Genomic DNA, 23,713 nt, shown 5'->3' on the forward strand with positions numbered 1-23,713 from the left:
GCCTATGAGAAGAATGCCTTAGATGAATGGATCAAGAAAATGTGGTTATCTATACAGGATGAAGTTTTACTCAGCCTGTCATTGTTTTGAAGTTGCAAGCCAGGAGGAAACCAATGACCCTTAATTGGGGCCAAGAAGCTTGAATTCTGCATTATCTTTCATGGTAGTCACTATTTTAATTCTAACTTTGGGGAACCAAAGGAGGTGCCATCCTTTCCTTGGAGAAATTTTCCCACATTGTTTTCTCTTAGAAAGAAAAATCTTTTGGGGCCTATTAGAGAGGTAGGATTACTCAGCAAGAGGAGATTCTTGAACTCAAGAATGAGAAGGCCGTTTGCCAAACAAGTAGCAGGTAGCAGAGGGTTAAAAGGATTTGTGCATGTGTGATGAAGAAAAGGGAAAGGAATCATCAAGGAAAAAGGTACACCTGCAGCCTGGGAGGACCAGGGGAGAAGGGCAAAACCCTCTGCGTGTGCTATGGCTCAGCTCCTGGTGATGGAGTCCCTTAGTGAACCTCCTTGCTGAATGGGGTCCAGGAGGTCTACACTCAGACCTTCAGCATGGAGGCCAAAGAGGCAGTGAAACTCCTCAGATCCAGGCACAGCACAGGTAGGAGAGTACTGGGCACTCAGGACCAGAGAGACTACTATATGAGAATTTGACTTCAAACAGAGGCATGGTCAAGGTTTACAGTCCTTTCCTGGATTTCCATCCTGAGTTACAGGATTCCCCTTGTGCTGCAAGGACCACCTCTCCAGCAAAATTTGTTATGGCCACTTCCAGTGTTGGGTTACAGCATCTATGTCTTGAGAAACTGATCTAGGCAAAGAGGAAGGAAGGGGTGGGGGATTCAGCCTAAAACCAAGTTTTCATTCCTCAACTGTGATTGAAAAATGCAGTAAATTTCCTTAAAATCCTTTAAAATGTTGCCACGGTTCCTTTGAAGAGTTTAATCATTTTCGAAGGAAGGCATATTTTGGATACGAAAAATAATGACCTTCCATTCCTACGAAAGATTCAAGATTCAGCTATCATCTCGCGTCTCTGGCAATTTTACAAGAGCCCCACCCCTCTCCTCCAGAGGTGACCCGGATCCAAGCAACACTGCCCAGGCATTCTGTGTCAGTTATTCATCCCTCTTCAGCTGTCCTGGACAGACTGACGGGTTTTGCTTCCACCGGGTGTGTGTGTGTGTGTGGGGGGGGGGTTCTCCCTCAACTCCACTCCCACGGTGGCTCCCCACTCCCCTCCCCCCGCGCTGGCTCGGGAATCTCACTGGTCACTGGACTCCAGCGGGACCGCAGCTTGTTTTCCCCTCCATCCTTTTACAAGTGCATACATGGGCAGATACTCACCCGCTTTCCATCCATCCTCTTGCCCCTTTCCCTTTTCTTGAGCTTGTAGCTCCCCTCCCAGGCCCGGGTTCAGGTGGAGTTGGCACTCTAAGGGCGCGCACAGTCTCCCCCGCTCATCATCGTCAGCATCAGCAGCATCACCACTATCTCTCCCTTCCTCCGCCCCCTCCTTGACTCCCGCTCTCAAGCTCTCTAGCTCGCTGTCTTTCTCCGTTCCCTCCCTTCCACATCTGCCAGCCTTTCCTTAACCGGATGGACACCCGCTCCACTTGCTCACTTTACCCCACCATTAAGGAGTTGCAGCTTCCTGGAGATCGAGGAACCAACAGCTTGGTAGCTGGAGTCTTGAAGGTTGCGTTCGGATCTCAGGAATCCCCTCTGGATTTGGGGGTCATCTCATTATCCCTCATCCCAACGTACTGGCAGGAGACCTCCACCTTCTCTCAGCGCTGTGATGGGGAAAATGTGGGCAGGACCGCGGCGAGCACCCACACCCCGCCCGTACCCACGCACCCACGTGGGCGTCCCAGGGCCGCAGCAGCAGGTGCAGGGAAGTGAAGGCCAGGAGCCAGGCAACAGCGCCCCAGCCTCAAGCGCTCTCCAGTTCCTCTTAAGACCCCCCCCCCCGCCTTTTTTTTTCTCTCCTTAGCTTTTAGGGCGACCCCTGTCTTCGCAGCACAGAGTCGGTGGGCTACCGGCCCCCTTTATCTTTCCCCACCCCCAGCTGCTCATCGCCATCATCCCAGACCCTAGCGCAGTTGGGCTGTGAAATCCGAGGCTCAGGGTCCGGGGATGAGCACCCTGGAGGTCCGGACCGCAAGGGCAGTAGCAGAGCTTGGACTGCCTCTGTGTGCTTGAGGTCCGGCTTGGGTAGAGTCCGCAGAGGCCCGGGAGGGCGGGACGCATCTGGGAAGGGGAGGAGGTGCTGCTGCAGCGTCCAGGGAGGGACTCCCCACACTCGCGGCGCTGCCTCGTGTTTACTGTTATTTGGTATTCATTTATTCTCTTTTTACAAGCTGGGGCTCTTCCGGTGCTGTTTCTTCAGCAACTCCTTTCAGAGTTTAACGCACCAGGAGCGCTGATGTTCTTGTGTGTTGGGATTGGGTGGGGTGATCCATGTTTATCTTGGGATGGTTTTAAATATTTTGAGTAGGGGAAAGATAAAAGGCAAGAGCTTGCCTCTTTGTAGGGGCAACTTGACGGGGGCAGCCTTGGTATCTGGCCCAGTGACTTACGGGGAAACTTTCACAGCTTTCCCATTCCTCCGGAGCCCAAGTCTCATCTCCCAGACCAACCGGTGTAGACGGTGAAGTCTTCACCCACTGTAGAGGTGAGAAGGTCCTACTCCCCTTAGACGGAATCCAAGGGGTGGGAGAAAAACGCACCACAATTTCTAACCCTTAAGAAGTGGAAAACCAAGCCCCAAAGGTGATTTTCACTTGATGGCCCCTCCCCCTTCCACGCCATGTATCCATCACCCAGATACAGCTGGGGATTTGCCCGCGCCTTTCTCGCCCCTTCTAGCCAGACTAGAAGAGTGACTGATCCCAGTCTGGGCTTCACCCCCTCCCTCCTCCCTCCCCCACCCCCCGCACCCCCCGCACCCCCCCATCCAAAGAGCTGTGATGTCCTTGCTGTTGCCGCCGCCGCCGCCTCATTCCGCCGCGCACCAGCCCTGGGGGCGCCGGCTGCGCGGAGCTGCCCAATTTCACCCCTGTCTCGGGCTTCCTGGAGGGTCCTGTAGCTCAGGGCAATGACTAAGGCGCCCACTTGGTAACTCTGCCATCTTCCTGCTCCTTTCTCTTCCCTCCCTTCCCCGCCCCCTGTAGCTACCCCTGTTCCCCTCCACCACCCTCGAGCCCTCCTCCCAGACGCCCACCCACCCGCTCCTCTTTCCGCAAGATCGCAGAGGTGGCGCGGAGCCCGGCAAGCCGATGACGGACCCCTTCCTCCAGTCTTCAATGCCTCAGCGGAAGATCCCCCAGGGCTGGAGAGAGGATTGCTGCTGGACATCCTCCCTGGGAGGCTGCTCCGACCTGCTGCTCGTGGTGTATGAGACTGGGGACTGAGCGAGCCCCAGTCGCCGCCGCCGCCCGCTCCGTCGCTGCCGTCGGTCGGGACCGGCCCCCGCCTCGCTCCGCCCGCCGCCCGGCCCCGGCCCGGCCCCGGCTCCGGGCGCCCCGGGGCTCGCCCCGCGCCCGCCGCCGCCCGCGCGCCGACTGCCCGCCGCGTCCTTCTGACAGTTGCGGCGGTGGCGATGATGCAAAGGAGGAGGGTGCTGCCGGCGGCGGTGCTGATGGTGGCGATCCGCGCCCGGGTGTGATGCGAGCGTCATGGTGGGGATGCTGGCTTCGCGGCGGTGAGAGCGAGCGAGAGCGAGAGCGAGCCCGGGGCGGAAGACGGACTGTTGGGATCTGGCTGCTGTGTGGGCTCCATCTCTTTCTCGCCTCTCTCGCGCGCTTTCCCCCCTGTATTTTGTTCTTGGCTTGCATATTTAACATCTCTGGACTCCATCCTCTCCCCCACCATTGAAGTCTTCCCGTCTCTAAATGGAATTAGTGGAGATCGGAGCCTCTGGTGTAAGGAACAGACATGATCTATGGACGCAGTTTGTTTCACAGTGAGTACCTTTCCCGCCGCTCGGCCGGCTCCCCGGTGCCATTCCTCCCCTCCCCTCCTCCCCGCTAAACGCGCAGGGGAAAAGCCCAGCCGCTGCGCTCCAGCTGGACCCCGCAGTCCAGTGAGTCTCGGGGCAGATGTAAACTTTCTGTATTGCAGCATCATAGAGCCGGGAGCGGGGGCGGCACAGTCAGGCCAGGAAAGACAGGCTCTCCGAGGGCAGGAACCTCCGGGGTCCAGAACAGTGTGCAGTTCCGAGAAGGGCACGTGCGGAGCGGCCGCAGCCCCAGAGAGGGCGCAGGTGGAAATAGCCAGGGAGCGGGGTTTATACTTGATGGGACCAGAAGAAATACTCCTCTGCTTGGGGCTTCCGCAGCCCAGACTCCCAGTCCCATGGGCAATCTAAGGCGCTGGAACCCAGGGCTTGGGGCGAATGCCAACTTCCACTCTCTTCTGTCCAGTAGACCTAACGCTGTTTTAGAGTGTGGTGAAGCATGCAGTGTGGGTGGGAGGAAGTGGAGGAAAACGGCATCAAAAGTCGTTAGGCAGGAGGCAAGGTAAAATGTGTGGTGGCAATTTCACATTATAAAGCAGGGATATTAGAGTGTTAATCCTGTGCCACGCAGTTAAGACTAGCTTTTCCCTTTCAAACATAGTATGCGTTCCATAGTGTGATTCCATGAAAACACCGAAAGCAGAGTAAGGAAAATACCAGATGTGCACCCTGACATTGTGGATAGTTGCCTCTGTGGGTGTGTGTGTGTGTGTGTGTGTGTGTGTGTGTGTATGCAGAATCATGGCGAACTAAGGTGATTTTTGCTACTTAAATACACAAAACAATGAACACGACAAAAGCAACCACCAATGTTTTTATACAGAGTAAAGATGATCTTCTTAGAACATAAAGTAATACAGTTGACACCTTCTCGAATATTATATCAGGGCCCAGATGATTTTTTTGGATTAATATTCAGGCATAAATTCCTAAGCTCCTGTACTGAGTTTTATTTTAGGATATTATTATGAATTATACTCTTCCTCCCTAAATTCATTTTAAGTGGAAATATGAGCATGTAGACCTTTTATGTAATTCAGCATCAAAATAAATAAAAAGAAAAAATTAGAAGTTGTGACTACTAGATGACTTCAATATCTTGTAAGTTTTAGTTTTTTTTTTTTTTTTAAAAAAAAACGTTGAGCAAATCAAGAGTATAGAAGTAAAACAGAAGTTTAGGTTAAAATACTGTTGCAGATTTACAGTTAAATTACAGACCAGTGTCTCTGATCCAGAACAAATGACTCAATAAAACACATAGATAATAAATTTCATAGCCCAAAAAAGTGCTTGGGACAGGGTTACTTGGTGATTCTGTACATTTTTGTGAGACCTTTTTATAATACTGCTTAATACCTCCAATCCACACTCATCTGTTTGACTTGATCTTCCTCCCCCCTTGCCCCATTGGATTAAGGAAGTGTTTATGTTCTAGAATGCAGCCACATTGGCAGTGTGTTAGGATCAATCATGGAACTCTTCCTCTTGTTTGTCTCTTTTCTCCTTTTACATGCTGTCCCTGTCTCTTCCCTTAGACATGCTAGCAAAACCCTTCAAATAGGGTAGTTTAATAACAGCCTACATCTTGAAATCTCACTGTAACTTGTGTAACAATAGTGGAATATAATGTTACCTCTTAATATTGAACTATGCTTTGGCCTTAGGAGCTTGGGTCTCATCCATTCTAAGTATGCATTACTTCCTTTAGGTATTCCCAAGTTTTTCCTCTGCACATTCTAAATTGGTTTTTGCAAGTTCTGAATCAACTGGTAACAGTTAATAATATAAAACTACTCTACTTTGGTATCCTTTTATCTTTAAATGTTGTTCTATGCTCTTATGAGATTTGGTAATTTCAGAGTATATGATCTCTTTCTATTTTCTCTTTCTGTTGCAGTTGCAGCAAGTTTAATCATCCTCCATTTGTCTGGGGCAACCAAGAAAGGAACAGGTATGTTTCCTTGAAAAAAATGCTAGTGGAAGAACTCTAATTATTTGCATTTTCCTGTATTCCCCATTCTCTTAATATTCCAGAATATCTGAACATTTTATAGTGTGTATAATTGATTGGTTTTAGCTAAGAGAGCATTTCAAAATTAATTTGCTAATGGATATTATAAGAATGTCCTCTCTATTTTTAGTATTATAAAAAACTGGATGATGCCTTTATTTATTTATTTAACAGAAAAACAAACCACCTCAGAAACACAGAAGTCAGTGCAGTGTGGAACTTGGACAAAACATGCAGAGGGAGGTGTCTTCACCTCTCCCAACTACCCCAGCAAGTACCCCCCGGACCGAGAATGCATCTATATCATAGAAGGTAAGGACAGGGCCAGAGCCAGGGAGCACAAACACAGAACCTGGCCTTCTCTGGGTTTTGGATGGGCAATATGCACATAGACATTACAAAAGTTGATTTTGGAGATGGTAGAAATAAATATCTCTGAGTGAAGCAACTGCAAATCTGGAATAAGGCTAATTACTGAAGTTATTAGCAGTGGGTTATGAACAAGCAAATTCTGTGAAATAAAAAGAAGTTAACAATCTAAGAGCCTATTTTTCAGCTGATTGAATTGGTTTAGAATTCCAAAGTAACAGAATGGATTGTAGTTGGTGTAGTGTTACCTAATGTGTAATATTTTGAAAAACTAGTATTTTTTAAATTAACAGTTATTAGAATGACCTATGCATTCACTATTTTCTTATTTGAGGCATGAAACAACACAAATATATTGAAGTCAAAGATGTATTTATACTCATGTTTTATAAACACTAATCTGAATGGCAATTACCTTATTTTGTGCTACCAATTCACATTACATTTTTAAGTGAAAGTCAGAGTCTTAATTTATGAAGATTTCTTTCACTAGCTTGGAGGATAAATAGTACTAAAAAAAGAGACTCACCTCTCTTTGAACTTATCCCATTTCTGCTAACCTTGAGACATTTCTGTGTTAAATATAACTTTTAAAAATATATGAATATTTTATCCAGTGATAAAGTTCATCAATACTTTAAATATCAGTGCCAAAACAGGTAAGACTTATGACACCCCTGCACACACATAGACATGCACAGAGGAAGCTAATTTAGTGAAAAAGGCATATGTGCTTAGCATCCAGGTTTAAACTAGGGAGATGCTCATTTGATTGATGTTTAAAAAGAAAAAGGCTCCTGCTTAACGGACTTTAGAATCTTTATTTGGATATTATTCTTGCACTTAGGGATGTAGCTCAGTAGTAGTACACCTGTCTAGCCTTCATGAGGCCCTGGGTTCAATCTTCCTTAGCATTGGGAAGGAAAAAAAAAAGATGGAAGAAGTAGAATGATTATTTTTTTATTGTAATTTTGAGTTTAGAATATTTTTCTTCCCCTTTCCATGCTTAAAGTAGAACTTTTACCAAATAAATGACATCTTACACAAAGGAAAAACAATAAACTCTGATATTAAAGGAATAAAACAAAAAATCAGAGATCTGGCAGTTTTGATTGATAGAAAAGTAAATTGAATTATGGAGGTTCTGGCCTGGAAATAGTTGTTCTTTTTGTCAAATTACTACCACATATCTATGAACTACCTATGCTACAAATAACATAGATTACAAATTTTGAAGAACTCATCAATACATACATTATAAGAAATATTTTTCTTGTCCTCATTTTACTAATTAGGAAACTAAAGCAGAGAGAGGTTAAATATCCTATGTAATTCACAGAATGATAATTATTTTTGAAACAGCATTGTTTTAAAATAATAAATTATTAAAAAAATAAAATCACCTTATAATCTCTTATCTCAAAAATTAATTCAGAAACAAATCTTTGCATGTTAATTAATTGCATTTTCATGTTTATTACTGTTTAAAAATAAAAAGCATTGCTAACCTTGATCTTAATACTATGTACAAATTCTCATTCACTTGTAGTTATGTCAAGAACAAAGCTTAGTGAAGAAATGGATAGAACCCATTTAACTATTAATATTGCTTCTATCCCAGTAACTCAAGAGGTTGAGGCAAGAGGACTACAAGTTAAAGGCCGCAAGGCCAGCCTGGGTCACAAGGCCAGCCTGGTTTCTTAATGAGACCCTGCCTCAAAATTAAAAAAAATAATAATAATAATAATAAAAATAAATTCAAGATGTAGAGAATTTGCCATGTTCAGGACCCTGAGTTCAACTCCTCTAGTACCTAAACTCTTTCTGAAACATGTTGCATGTTATTTAAATAACACTGAACAGCTGCTCTTCTAGGTAGAGTATAGAGAGCACTGAAGAATGTGATGCTATTTGCAATAAGATGCTTGCAGTGTGGCCCAAGCACTATACTCCTTTTACTTAGCAATCTAATAGGGCTAAGAGATTGGTACAAGATGGTTGGAAGAGGAAGATGAAAGAAAAGCCTGTCAGGAAGAATGCCAAAAACTTTCACTTTTAAAGAATATTCAGGAGGTAATCATTCTCTACAACATATGCCAATATTCAGAGGTGTGGCAGGTTGGGAGCTCCTAGTGTTCCTGTGAGGGGCAGAGACAAAAGAGACCAGAAGAACCTGAATTCCATCTGTCACACTATGGAAGTTGGACTTTGAGTTGAGACAATGGGTACCATGGAATAATTTATGTAGAAAAGTGATGAACTGAGATTTTGAAGAAGGAGAAACTAAGAAACTGCTGTAAAGGACCAAGCAAATCCTAGTGAAAACTTGGAACTAAAGAAAGGAACTGGTGATGGAAGAAAGAGAAATATTTAGGAAACAGAATCATGAATGGGTATGGGGTGTGAGAATAGAGACTCCCAGGACCATTCCAAGACACTTTGCTTGGTGATTTATTAGGTACAGTGTCATGCCAGACAAGAAATGTAGGTGGAAAAGAGAAAAAATAATGGGCTCCATTTTGGCGTTTGTGGAGATGCCTTAAGAAGAGATTGGATATATGTATCTTGAGCTCAGTGGAAAGATCTCTGCTGGCAATGCCTATTTATAGGACACAAGCAAAAAGATTGTTACTGAACTTAGCAATGTGAATAAAATCACCCAAAATATTTGAAGCTTTATGTTTCGACTCCTATAAAATCTGACAATGGCAGGGCCCCTGCCTGTGAATCCTGATTTGGTTGGTCTTAAGTGGAGCCCAAGGGTCCTCTGTGGAACACCAGTGGCATCCAGGGTGCTGGCCTGAAATTAGAGAAGATGTGGGGTAGTCTTCTGGACATAACAGGTAGGGGACAGGCAGGCAGAGAGTAACCTGGGGGTGGCAAGAGTATCAGGTGAAGGATATCACAGGGTTGGCGAAGGTGGAGTTTCAAGCAACAAGGAGTTAGTTGCCAGGGAGCCATTTGATACAGCAAGGGACATAAGGTAAAGGCGGAAGTGTATCCTGCAGGAATCAATTGAGAGTGGCTACGGATTTAGGATGTGCTCTCCTTTTGACACCAAGGGTGGGAGACAGTGCATGCAAGAGTAAGGGACCATGTATCTGTGGACAGTGGGATCCCAAAAGTGGAAGACAGGCAGGCACTTGCTTGCTGTCACTCGCACATGCTCTCGCTCTCTTTTTCTTTTTCTTTGTCTTTTCTTCTATTAATGGGAAAAATACAGCTTCAATTCTAAAACTAATAGCCTATTCTGCAGAAGTAAAGGTATTTTTTTTTTTTCCTTTATGGGGCACTGGGGATTGAACCCAGGGCCTTCCACATGCTAGGCAAGTGCTCCAATCATTGAGCTCCGCCCTCAGCCTTTAGTTAATTTTCAACTTAGAGAAAGAATCTCACTGTGTTGCCCAGGCTCGCTTTGAAATTGCAATTCTCTTGCCTCAGCCTCCCAAGTAACTGGGAATATTTAAAATACAAGAGAAAGAAGCATAAGTAAGGGGTGAAGTTTCTTGAGGTAAGATGGGTTGTGATAAAGAGTCCAGGGGACGTCTCAGACACAGAAAGTACATGAGCTCAGGAGTTCGGGTGGTCTTAAATTAGAGGAAATGAACTGTACGTATGTGCACTGTTCCAAAGGAAGTGTCCATGGTGCACAGCATGTTCAGAGAGCTCCAGGAGTTTGAGTCTTCTCCAAAGCAGCCAGTTTTACATCAAAGGCAGCTTTGGGAAAATGTGGATGTGAGATGCAGCTGTGAACCGAGCATTTAGAAGGTGAAAATAAATGCATATTTAAGGAGTTGAATGTAGACAGCTGGAATTAGTTTACTTGTGCCATAATCACTCATTTTCTAAATCTGCAAGAATTCTCTGGCATACTTGGGGTGGGGGGCAAGGAGGTTCTGGAGACTGAAGCCAGGGAAATTTTACCACTAAAATACATTTTCCAGTACTTTCTCCCTCCCTCCCTCTCTCCCTCCTTCTCTTCCTTCCTTCTTTCCTTCTTTTTTTTTTCTGTCTTTTTCAATTTTTAGGCAAAGGATTACAAAGTTACTGAGGGTCTCACTAAGTTTCCCAGACTGACCTCAAACTTGCCCTCCTCCTGTCTTAGCCTCCCAAGTTGCTAAGATTACAGGAATGTGCAACCATGCCTGGCTGGTAGACTCATTTTGTCTTAAAAGGTTATTTAATTATATCCTAAAACTCAGTCAGTGGCATTTTCATATGTGGGTATATATGTAGGTAATTTTAACATGCTGGAAAAAGAAAATCAAATTTTCCACATATAATGTACTCTAATAAAAGCCAGAGTGATGAGGCTGTTTTCTGAAGGAACATGGAGCGGTTTGCTTCTCCATGTTGGACAGAACTTAAGTGACAGTGATGATGGTGAGAATAAATAAGCTTGTGTCAAACAGCCATGTCTTTCCTAATGAGGACGGCAGATGGGTGTGTGTTGCAAGAAGACAGGCAGATAGCTCTGAGTAAGTCAGCCCTGGCTTCTCACAGCTCCACTTGCCCTAACCCTATGTTATTTACATCTAAGAAAATTATAAGGATCCTGAGTGGTTTAGAGGGGCCAAGGACACCTCTTGGATAAGGCACCAAGATAACACATACAAATGTTGGATGTGGTGCTAAGCGCGTAAACGGGTTCAGTTTCTCAAGCATCTGCCATTTTGCTTTCAGAATACTACTTGGTTTTCAAAGTCATTTCTTAGGGTATTTTCAAATTTGCAGATTTCAAAATATTAATGGACACTCTTCAAATCTTTCATTATCTTGGGTATTATGTCTATGGAACTCTGTGATGTACATTAATGTCAGATAAAATTATGCCTGATTTTTAATGAGTTATAAGTATCTCTTTTAAATGCCTAGTAAGTCAGAGATATTCATAAGGATTAAGAATGATTCACAAAATAATCTTTTTACATGATCTGATCTTTTGCCTATTGATTTTTAAATTTGTACTTGGAGGACAGTGAAATTTTATTTTACTGTTCAAATTATTGCATATCTCAGTTATATACACATTTTTGGCATCCATGGATAGAAGGGCTTAATTTTTAGGTCATCAAGAGTGATAGTGAATACACATTTAATAATCAGTGGATGGTGGACAACTGCCATTCAGCATGGTTTACGGACCACAGGGACAGCACAGCCTGATGCCATTCAAGTGTTTGGAAGGGCAAGTAGTAAGGAAGTCCTCCTGGGCCCAGGGCAGTGGCTGGTAATGAACTCCTGGCGGTTCTACCAATGAATGGCCACTCTGGAACATTGTGGAGGGTAAAACTGACTTTTAGACTGTTTTGGGCATGACAAGGGGGAAGTGGGAGGCAATAGCAAGTGCATTCATGTGGAGCTTTATGTGGTCACAGCCCCAAAGGCCTCTCCTGGATCTCTTAGAGAGCTTGAAAACATGTATGAAGTTAGGTTCATTTGTAGTTCAGTCAAAAAGACTTTGTTTTGGAAATCCTCAATGACAGATACTGTGTCATGGTGCAGAAAAAAAGAAGATAAATAAGATACGGTCCTCATCTCTCGTGAGCAGAATCAAGAGGAGGTTCCATTAAACAAGGCCTCCCTAAAAAAAGATGAATTAAAATTTGAGTCTTTAGATATGCAATAAAGTGGAAAAATACATGTTCACCTGAAAGGAGTGTCATCTGAGAAAACATAACATGTTGGAGGTGGCCTGAGTTCGGGCTGTCTATGAGTAATAACCCTCGAAGGAGGAAGTCCTCAAGGCTTCTCCTGTGTCCAGTGCACTGGTCATTGTCCTGCAGGTGCCAGAGTTGCTGAAGTTTAAGCTGAGGGTGACAGGGTCAGATCTGTGTCCTAGAAAAACTGTCCCTAACAGCCTTGTATGTACACTTGGAGCTAACTGAGATTCCTGCGTGACTTCTCTTCAGTGCTCCTGTAACTCCATGCTGAGCTCCTCTCAGGTCGTGTCTGACCTTGAACCTGAGTACTGATATGAGAAAAGAGAACAATGCCTCTCTACCTTCAATATCTGAGGTGCCAGCCTTTCTCCCAAATACCAACGTGGTGTGATAGTCCTGTGGTAGACATCGAAATGGTTGTTTTAGATCAAAGTAGTATTTTGTGCAACATCATCAGTTTTGAGGACTACCCCGTCAAACGTTTTTACGAAAATACCCTTTAGAATACTGAGTATCCTCTGATTTCTTTGTATTTCCATGCATATCATCTTCAGAGTTCGATAAAAGATATAACAGATAAAACCCAAAATAGAATCAGAAAAGTCAATCTAAAAGATTTAAGAAATGGCCTTCTAGATGCAATCTTTCTTTTTTACAGCTGCCCCAAGACAGTGCATTGAACTTTACTTTGATGAGAAATACTCTATCGAACCGTCTTGGGAGTGCAAATTTGATCATATTGAAGTTCGAGATGGACCTTTTGGCTTTTCTCCAATAATTGGCCGTTTTTGTGGACAACAAAATCCACCCGTAATAAAATCCAGTGGAAGGTTTCTATGGATTAAATTTTTTGCTGATGGAGAGCTGGAGTCTATAGGATTTTCAGCCCGATACAATTTCACACCTGGTAAGTGGGAGCTTGGTTGTTTTTTTCCCCTCTATTTATCTATGTGTTTTTCTTTCCTAGTATTCTGTCTTCATAGTACAAAACTTTTGTGAGATATTATAATTTTCCACAGTATATTAGAATTCTATTTTAAACCAAACCTACAATGCTCTCTCTTTTCACTTTATAAATTCTGAAAGGAAAAGAGATTTCCCTCAAACTTAGCCAACCCTGGAGTTAAAGTGAAATGACTCAGAAGTCCAAATGGTCACTAATAACACAATTAATTAAATGGACTTATAAAATTTGTAATTTGAGAGGACAGTACATCATAAAGAAGATATATATATATATATATATATATATATATATATATATATATATGTATATATGTATATATATGTATATATGTATATATATTCCCAATAAACTTGAAAGGGCTATTGTAGTATTATTAAAAATTATTTATTAAAATGATTTTTGGAGAATTTGAATTTAAAAAAGTTCATTTGTTCTAAAAATTACCATTTTCAAAGCAAATAGATCCCATTATAAAGCAGTTTAATGTCTGTTTTAGAAATGTAAATTCCTTAGGGTTTTGATGAAAAGAAAACCAAGGCCCACAGCAGCCAAATATCCACCTTCAATATCTGGCAGATATCATGGGCAATTATTAAATTATGCAGTCTCTGTCAATTTTCCCTTTAACCTGTTAATATTTAAAACAATCTCAGATGTAGACTGGCTCTCTTCATGAAGTGTTAGCATCCTTTACAATACAAGTGGGTTATCATGTTTTTAACCTGCAAGAGCTCCACACATTCATCACTTGAGTTTGATGAAGTGAAGCTTTTTTTTTTTTAAGTGGAAAATGATTTGAATTATGCACAACACATTATGTGTATATGATTAAAGTTTTTTTTTTTTCAGTTTATACATTATGTTTCAGTTAGGTTATAATGGACAAAAAAGTATATGTGAAATTTGTTGAAATTACCATGTTACAGAGGTAACATACAAACAATGTTTTGTTGAATAAAGAATTAAATTTTTGAAAATAATGTAAGGTGATTCTTGATAACTTTCATTATGATCTCATAGTATGTTAAATCAGATGATAACTGTATCATGACTCAACCTTCAGCATTAGGATTATTTGATAATATCACTAAGGGATTGTGGTTTTAATTATGCTTTGCTGTTATGGGACCACTCATAGAAATCACAAGTGTTTCACATGCCACATTCAAATGAGCTTGAATTTTTTCAAAAAATTATGAACATTTTTATTACTCTGTCAAATTGTTAGCCCAAGAGTTCTAAATGGAAATGTGTTTTTTTCTTAGTTGTTTATTTGGAGTTATCCTGATAGTAACTAAAGATAGTAACATGGGGCATGAAATAGCCCTTGTAAGCTGCATTTTCATTCTGGGTTTGGTGATGATGTGGGAGCATGTGTAGGGTATAACACTGGTTTTGTAAAGGCGGGACCAGCCAACCCCTTCATCACCTTGCCACACTGTCCAGGTTGAGCTCCACTTGACAGACAGACTGCTGGCCCTCTCGATGCTGGCTCAGGTTGCCAGCAGTCATTTGGGTGCCAAGGCATTGTTCTTTGCTGGGTTTCGTTGGGGCCTTAGGCTTCATCTCTAGCAGTGGAGGGTGTTATTGCCAGGATCCTCCAGGAGGTAATCCCAGGTAATTAGAGTGAGTGGAGGATGGGCCTATGCTTCTTTTTCATTTAGATAATCTGCACTAAAGCTGGTGGGGAAGGCTGGGCGTGGTAGATGGGGGATGGCAGGACCTTGCAACACGTCCATGACAGAGACGACACTGTAAGGCCCAAGGCCGTGGCCGAGTGGCTTAACCATGTCCAGCTGGTTCCCTGAAGAGACAATGCAGCAGAAGCCACTTAGCTATTGACACAGGAAGTGGGCCCAGAGTAGCCATGGCTCAGACAACACTTCAGGAATACACACTCATCAGGCTTTAGTTGTCCTTTGGCTTCGTTCTTACCTAGTGGTAAGACTTGCAGTGACTAGGGAAGCTTGAGTGGGGAGACTTGCTCAAGCCAACTTAGTGACTCAGGGTGTGAAGTAGAACGGACATCCCCGATCACCACTGCGAGAAGCCCTGGTGTGGGAGCCACATCTGGCTTCCGGACCCGGCTTTTTTTTTTTTTTTTCATTCATGCAGTAACCTTGGACATAATCCCTAATATTTTATCCTTTGATATTTTTTAATTTTGAAATAAAGATAGTATTGATATTCCCACAGGATTGTTTGAAAGATAAGTCATTCAGTACATGTGAATGAGTTTCTTGAGTGTAAGACCTCAACCATTAGCACCTATTAATTTTTTAACTAACTCGATTTTGTGTTCTTTAAAAGGAAAGGCAGTTTGGCATAGGTTATTGAGAGGCAAGCAAGTGTCTCTGTTTTTTTTTTTTTTTTTTTTTTTTTTTTTTTTCTAGTTAGAACCTCTTGCTCTGTTTCTTGGAGAGTCAGTATGAAAACTAATATTTGCATCTTTTCACTTTTTGGTAATGTTAATGGACCTAGATATCAAGGTGGGGATTATAGTTATTTCTGATGAAATAAAATAGATCATAAAATATGTAAAGGCAGGAATAACAGCAAAAAGGCCAGGTGGTCTTTATTATTTTCATGAATTTACCACAATCTTTAATCTGAATTTCAAACATAGAATCTCAGAAAGTTGATGTCAGCACATTGAGAGAACATCTGTCTCTTAGGAATGAGTCTCATTTGCCAAGGTAAGAAAATGAACATACATATACAGTTATATTGTTATAAATATATGCATATGTACTACATATATATACATATACACATCTATATGCACACACACACACACACTTTCAAAGTAAATTTTTAGAATCACATGCCCAATTTTTTGTGCTTGCAAAGATGTGTAGCCAGATTATAATCAGATTAAATCATGAGTGTGCAATCCAAAATTTAACACTTAGATAAATAACTAGCATACTTAAGAGCACTGTGCTAAGGTTCCTGATGCTTTACTTCCATAGCGGGGATTGATTTTTCCAATGGTGCCTTAGGTCTCAGACTCCCCGGGGTTTGTTCCTGACCCATCTCTGGCTTCCATTATGCCTGACTGGCACGTTAATTTCTGTTAACCCTTATCTCCAAATTGTTTCTGTTTTCTAAAATCTGAATCTCTGACTTCCTTTTCTACTGAACTTTAAAATAATGGTCTTTTATCCTGGATCCTGTAGTTCCTATTTTCTGTGATTCTGAATTCCCGGTGACATCTGGGCACCTGCCAACTGGAGGTCATAGAGGGTAGGATGTGGACCTAGAGGGTAGGATGGCAGAGCCAGATAAATACCATGGGCAGTCTTAAAGAAAGCATTTTTGTTTCCCCGGACATATTTTGATGATTCTTTACTCTTTATTTCACTAACGGTTATTTTTTGATCTGAGTCTTGTCCAGGGCCACAATGCCATGATGAGTCACCTAGAATTGCAGTCTAGCACGCATAAGGATTGGGAGATTGAGGAGGCAGTCAGCTAGTTCATAGCCTGGGGTCTGCAAAGCATGTGAGAGGGCTCACTGAAGGCCCAGAGCCCTGGGGGAAGCTCACAGATGGGGACTTCTGGTTTTGTGAGGTCATCTCAGCAAACACTGTCCCAATATCAAGAAGAAGGATAAATGCAGAGTCACTGAAAGTGCCAAAAAGTTACAAGGGGGAAAATTTGATGACTCACATTTGATAATTTGATAATTCAACAAGAAAACAGAAGACCCATGAAAGTACTCCTTACCACAGACACACATTGCTCTCTCATATAGTGAGGCCTCATTTTAGAAAATTTAAATTCAATCTCTCATAAAATAGAAAACAGCTAGAAAATACCTCAAAAGTACGTGATCATACTGCAATAGTGCACATCAAGCTCACAGCAATGGTTGTCCCAGGTAGGGGATGGCAGGAGGTGAGGGAGGAGGAGGACTTTAGGGGCCCAGTGGACATACAGTAAAAATAAGCTCAGGTTTCTTGATAATAATAATGCTTGCATTTTTGAAATAATTTTTTATTTTTGGTATTACTTGTTTTAATTAATTATCTAAGAGCAAAGTTTTTCAAAAGAGAAAGTACTATAGTTGATTTCAACGTGAATATTTAAAAAGGAGAATATGTTTCTCCATATTCCACATTTTCTTATTTAACCTAACAATGCATTCTGAGTAGACAATAATTTTCCCACAGCCAACTGCCTTCTTTCCTCAATTTTCTTTGCCACTAGGAAACATAATCTAAGAGGAAAACATGGCCTGTGTTCTCTCTACCTGCTGGTCCAGTGGCATCATGTGGGGGCTTTATGGTCAGCAGTAAGGTACACACCCAGGGTGCTCTCTTTGGGGACAGGGGATGGGTGGTGACCTTCCCAACCTTTTTAGTAACAGATGTCTTTTGTTAGCCTTTTATTTTCTAATGAAGAGATTTTCTGCTATTTACAGACACGGAATGGGAAATTTATGGAGTGGGACATTTTTGGAATCTTCCTCTTTTGATGGTACTCTTTTCTGTACTATTTTTATGAAACAAAGTTACACACATCCTACTGGTTAAATTTCACTTAAGGACTAGGGCTCAAAGTACCAGATAGGTGAGGCTGAGTCAGGCACTGGCATTGAAGTGAGTGGAGTTGTTAAATATATAGAAATTATTATGATACTTTGTACTTAAATAGCAGCTTTCATCTGAGGCACTCAAAGTCTTTTAGGGACATTCTAGCCAATTCCTAGCCTTCGCTCCTACCGCATGCCGATTGACTTCAAAGGCAATGGAAGAGTACGCTGTGGTGTGGGGATTTAAATTGAGCATTTTAAAAAGATTTCTATGCAAAGTAGAGGAAATATATTATTTAGGTAAAATGTTATCATGGATTTGATGGTTTTTTAATTATTCAGAGCAGCTGTGTTGCTCTTTGTCACAGAGATGTGATGCCATTTTGAAAGTATCTCAATTTTCTTACCTAGGCATTCAAAGTTCTGACATCCTTTCTGGTGACAAAGACAGAAAAACATCTAGTTATTGATTCTTTTTTCAGTATCTAAAGTCTAGTTTGAATTTTGCATTAAAATATGGAAGAATATAAGGTTTTAAAGGCTAAGGTTAAAAGAAGAACTTTTATTTATTTTTCATGTAGAAACAGGAGAGTAAATAAATGTAGGCTACCGTATGTTATCTTTTTAACTATTATATTTACACTGTTAACTCCAAAATAGTCTCATTTCAGCCACAGCAAAGACTGTCCAATGGAAGGTTTAAGGGGTAAAATCACATTTCCTCTTGAGGCATACTTTTCAAGAAATGAAATTAAAAACTTGAAACTCACAGCAGTAACAAAATTGGGACTGCTTAATAGGCACCAGAGACCTTCATGGGAATGATCTCTTCTAACCCTATCGCCCTTACCCAGCCGAGTCTTAGCTGACCCCATCACAGAGCAGTGGGCTCAGGCAGAGGGATGAAGAATAAAGACAGACACAGAATGCTGTTTTGTCTAGGTGGGTGTTCAGGAGAGAAGCTGAGAGTGGGAGAGAAAAGTTCCAGGATTAGCTCCCATCTGTGCATAGAATATTGCAAGCAACAGCAAGGAAAAGGGAGATTGGGAAGCAGTTCCTCTAGTCAAGGGTGCCCTCTTCATTTCCTGGAGAGGTAGATAAAAGTGTCCAAGGCCGTTTATCTTTATTTAGTGGCTAATTGCCAGGATCACACCATGCAGGATCCCCATCTATTTTCATCGTAGATGTGTATCTTCGTTAGATTGCCAAGGGACCCAGGAGTTCATTTCATGGAACCCTTGCATTTCAGAAATAAAGAAGCCAGAGGTCTAGAGAGAGCATTTGTCTGGGTTCATGACCTCTGTGCAGATGTTGACCTGATGCTGGCTTATCCATTATGTAACACTGCGCTGAAGCACCTTCTACAAAGGGTGGAGATTATGGCTTTAATTACATCACATCTTGCAAGTGCTTTTAGTGCAGTTATATTAAGAAATTTAATTAAGCTCTAATACTACATCACCCACATTTCACCATTAACTGGTGCATGAATTTAAAATCCACCTTTCTCCTCCTGTCACAAAGGTCTTTCCATTTGCAGTGACCAAAGAAACAAGGGTCTGTCCCCGCTGGCCTCTCTCTGCTTTTCAACCCATCTGAGCCTGAAGTGCTGGCTTCCTTTCCTGTCCTTCACTAACATCTGGTCCTTTGTTGGAGCAGCACTGTCTTTAGTTGACACTGTGTCACTCATGTTAAATATCCCAGGAAAACGCTATCATTTCTTGCTCCAACTTACTACAACTTTTGTACTCCCTAAGACATATGCATCTTTGGCTTTTTTCCTGTGATGTGAGTCTCCTCCAGTCACTTTAGACCCTACACTTCTACCCAGGACTGCTGTATCCATCTGTGCATCTTAAGCATGCTAAATTGAGGGAGTGAGATGGACATGTTGAGAGGCAGTGCATTCAGACCCCTGGGATCAGGGCTGCATGCAGACATGGCTCTATTTACTAATTTACAACTAGATGCTTTAGGACCAGTGGTGGCTGTGCTTTAAACTACTGTAGGGTCACCTGTGCATCCAGTTCCGCATCTCAGGACCAACATGCACTCTGCAAATACATTGCCCCAATGGGAAAGTGCCTCATTTGAGCAAGAGGAACATTTAAGAAACTTGATAAAAGCAAAACAGAGAAATAGGGGCTGGGGATGTGGCTCAAGCGGTAGCGCGCTTGCCTGGCATATGTGCGGCCCGGGTTCGATCCTCAGCACCACATACAAACAAAGATGTTGTGCCCGCCGAAAACTAAAAAATAAATATTAATAATAAAAAAAAAAACAGAGAAATAATGCATGTGCTCTTCCTCTATTTTGAATCCTTCTGTTTCTAGGTGTGTCTAGTTACAAAGCTTCATGACACAATCTTCTTTTTTCAGAAACATAATATTTCATATTCAAGAATATTTTTGAGATTATGAATATAATATTTTTCATAATAAAGTATTTTATAATCTGTTTATTCTTTGAAACATTTCCTTTTATAACAATTTGCAGATGAATTGAGGCTTATTGTAAATTTAGTCATGTATAAAATAAGTCAAGAAATTGTCAGAAAACTCAGTGTTCTTTGTCTTAACCAAAACTGTTTCCTATTTTATAATTTGTTTGCCATTAAAACTACTTAAGTACAACTAGCATTACTCTTTTTCAAGTGGATACAAAAACTATCTTGATTTTCACTGGGCTGCACTTGCTGCTTATATTTATTCACCATATATTTATTGATTCCCCCGTGCTACACTGTAGAAATATAGTATGTGCGTGACTTTAGACTGTACTACAGAAAATTCAGTCTCCTAGATGACTGTAATGCCCACTTCAAATATCCACATCTTCAGCCTTGCTGTCTGTGAATGTGTTAGGCTCTACAGGGAGATCACAGAAGCAGAGGAGATGAAGGATGCTTCTCAGCTAACTTTAGGGAGATTATCCTGGATTTTGAGGGAGGACCCAATGTGATCACAAGGGACCTTCAATATGGACAGAAGGGGCAGAAGAATCAGGATCATGTGATGTGATATAGGTCTTCAGCTGGCTTTAAAGATGGATGAAAGGGCAAGAAGCTAAGAAACCCAGAGGTTCCTAGCAACTAAGAAAGGAAAAGAAGGCACTCTTCCCCAAAACATTCAAACAGGAACATAGCTGACACCTTCTTTTTAGCTCACCGGGATTCATTTCAGACTTCTGACATCCAGAAGCATAAGATAATATGGTTTCATTGCTTAAAGTCACTAAGTTCATGATAGCAGCAGAAAAAAACAATTTTAGTTCCTACAAGTGGAATGTTGCTGTAAAAACTATCTTAAAAATGCAGGAATGGTTTTACAATTGGGCAATGGGCAAAAGATAGAAGAAACTTGAAAAGCATGTTAGAAAAGGGTTTATATTCTGTTGAATAAACTATTAGAAGAAATATGGATATCACTAGGTCTCCCAGTGGGACTCTCAAGAATAGAGGAGCATGGCAGAGAAAACATGCCTGCCTTAAAGAACAGCTCAAGCATCCAGGCTGCTGGCAGAAATGTGGAAGTTACAGGTGCTGCTGGCAAAGGCTCAGTGAGGAATGGGGAGCATGTATTTGGAAACCCAGAGAGAGGGAATTCTTGTTCTGTTGAGTCAGAAAGATTGGCAGAATTATATCCCAGAGTCAGGTGGAAGGCAGAACTTTCAAGCAATTAACTTAGTTTCAGAAATTTACTATAAATTAAAATCTAGGGGATCTTTGTACAGGATTGGAAAATCCTGGTATAGAGCAAATACTGAGCTGGAGGACCTTTTGCTAACTCCTAGAAAGGCCAGAAGATCAGAGTAGTCAGTCTCACAAAAGGCACTCTGAAATGACCAAGTATGTGATTTAGAAGCATCTTCGTTCATTTCAGCAGAAGTCAAAAGGAATCATGGTGTCATCTAAGGAGGACCTATGAGAAAAGCCTGTGTCTAATGGAGTGAGTCCCATGATATACATAGACCCACATAGTTCTTGAGAATGCTATATTGGCAAAAGCATTGCTATTTTGAACTAAACAAGACAACAAAAGAATAAAGAGAAAGAAGATTACCAGACCCCCAAATATCTACTAGTCAGAAACATGCTCTTGTAAACATTCAATGCAAGCATCTGCTAGCTCTTGTGGAAAATGTAGGCTGACTCTTTTAACTCAGAAGGTGGAATCCCAAGCCCACAGGGCAGGGCTTTGAGCTCAGAAGACAGAGCAAAGAAGCACAGAATAGTTCCAAGGCATTGAAACCAAGTGAAATTTGTCAGCTGGATTTCAATATTGCTTGAGATTATTGAATTTTTTCCCTTTTCATTTTTTTGAAGGGGGGGTGTTGGCTTTTTGAGCAGGAATGTCAGTAAATGGTATTCTGCACGTGTCCCACCATTGTTTTGGGAGAAGGAACATTTCTCTTTGAGTTTCATGGTTCAGAAATGGAGAGAAGTTGTACCTCCAGGTGGGTCCTACTCAGAATCCACCCATATGGGATTTAGATGATCTCAATGTTTGGTGTAGAGCTTGTGCATAATGGGAATTAGACTTTGAGTTGATGTTGTGATGGGTTGAGACTTTGGGGTTGAGACCTGGTAAGGAATGAGCATGTTTTGCATGTGGATGGGGTATGAGTCTTGGTGGGCCAGATGTCCAACTGTGGAAGGAGGAATACTGACCCCAAAAGATGTCTACATCCTGAAGTATGGACCCTAGCAATATTTTATATTACATGGGAGAGGGAAATTAAGGTTTTTGTGGATGGAAGGGTCCTTTAGCGTAGAATAGGGAGGCAGAACAGCCCAGCATGAGAAAAACCCAAGGGACCATTATTGGCTTTGGCAATGGAAAGACCCATGAGCCAAGGAATGGGCAGTGTCTTGAAGCTGGAAAAGGCAGAAGAAAGATGCTCCCCTAGAGCCTCAAGCAGGGGACATACCTCTGCCAGTACCTGATTCAATCCAGTGGGGCACTTTCTGGATTTCTGACCCTGAACACTGTAAAATAATACATTTATGTCATTTAAAGTCACTATTCGTATGGTATTTGTTGCAGGAGGAAAAAGAAAATTAATATAGCATGCAACTTAAATTTTAAAATATAGGTTAGAATCTGGAAAGTGGTATAGAAAGTAAATAAATGATGCAAGAATTTATCTGTGGGAATAACAACATAATAATTTGGATTTATCAGTTCTAACTTTAAAGACACTAGTTCCAAATGCAAAGTATAGAGTCCTCCCAGCTAAAATTTTCTACAAAAATTAATAATTTATATCTAGATTATATATACACATATGTATATTTGTCTTCTTATGTCATTTGATTTTATATGAATTTCCTTTTATGCATAAATATGTATGAAAAATAACCTACAATCCTTTCCAAAGATGTGCATAGGATGGTGATATTTTTGTTTGTGGCAATAATAGCTATTTGTAGAACCTGGCACCCTTGAAGCCTCTGCCTCTTCACGGCATAGCTGCCTGATGCATTTGTGCTAAAGAACTGGGCTGTCGTTCTTGCTGGCTCAGTTGGCCAGCTGCCCACCACTCCACAGCTATGCTGACTTGCTTGAAATTCTGCTTCAGTGTGTCCTTACAGCATCTTCCCTTTTCTGACTACTTTCAGACACCTTGCTTCAACTAGACTCCTGCAGAAATTGCAGGGTGACTGTAAATAGTAGAGCTGTTCACAATCGGCAAGGCACATGTCCCCAAAAGAATTGAAGTTGGCTTTTTTAAGCAGGAAGACATATCGGTCATAAATGTGGCACTTCTATTTTGTCTCCTATTGATCATAACCAAAATCAGAAGACTCCTCTGTTCCCTGGGAACTTGTCTTCAGAAATCTGCACTTCAAAGCCCCACAAGTCTCTGTATCTGATTCAGAGAGCATCCTAGCTTAACAGGTGTGACTCAGAAGTCAGCAATATCTCCATTTTGCTCTTGGGCAAGGTCTGAAAGAATGTTTTTTTCCTCTGGCAGTTTTGGCGGGCAAACAAAATAGAATTTGTAGAATGGTCTGGGGCTGGGCTGAGGAAGTGGGAACGCACACAAGAGGGTTGCCATGACAATGAGAGGTAACATCTGAAACGGAGTTTCTGTGAGCATAAAAATGAATCAGCCTTGCAGAGACCTGTTATTGT

At 41.8% G+C, this 23,713-nt stretch overlaps 1 protein-coding gene across 1 annotated transcript in view; it reads left to right on the forward strand.

Annotated features, from left to right (window-relative positions):
* Positions 1 to 3,947: 3,947 nt before the first annotated feature.
* The window catches only part of Neto1 (neuropilin and tolloid like 1), a 101,274-nt gene continuing 81,508 nt past the window's right edge, over positions 3,948 to 23,713 (forward strand). The window contains exons 1-4 of the mRNA XM_027935336.2: positions 3,948 to 3,975; positions 5,927 to 5,980; positions 6,215 to 6,352; positions 12,731 to 12,979. Coding sequence (XP_027791137.1) covers positions 3,948 to 3,975; positions 5,927 to 5,980; positions 6,215 to 6,352; positions 12,731 to 12,979 — 469 coding nt within the window. The remainder of the gene's footprint in view (positions 3,976 to 5,926; positions 5,981 to 6,214; positions 6,353 to 12,730; positions 12,980 to 23,713) is intronic.

This window comes from Marmota flaviventris, chromosome 16 (assembly GCF_047511675.1).
Source record: "Marmota flaviventris isolate mMarFla1 chromosome 16, mMarFla1.hap1, whole genome shotgun sequence".
In the NCBI taxonomy this organism is placed as follows: Eukaryota; Metazoa; Chordata; class Mammalia; order Rodentia; family Sciuridae; genus Marmota; species Marmota flaviventris.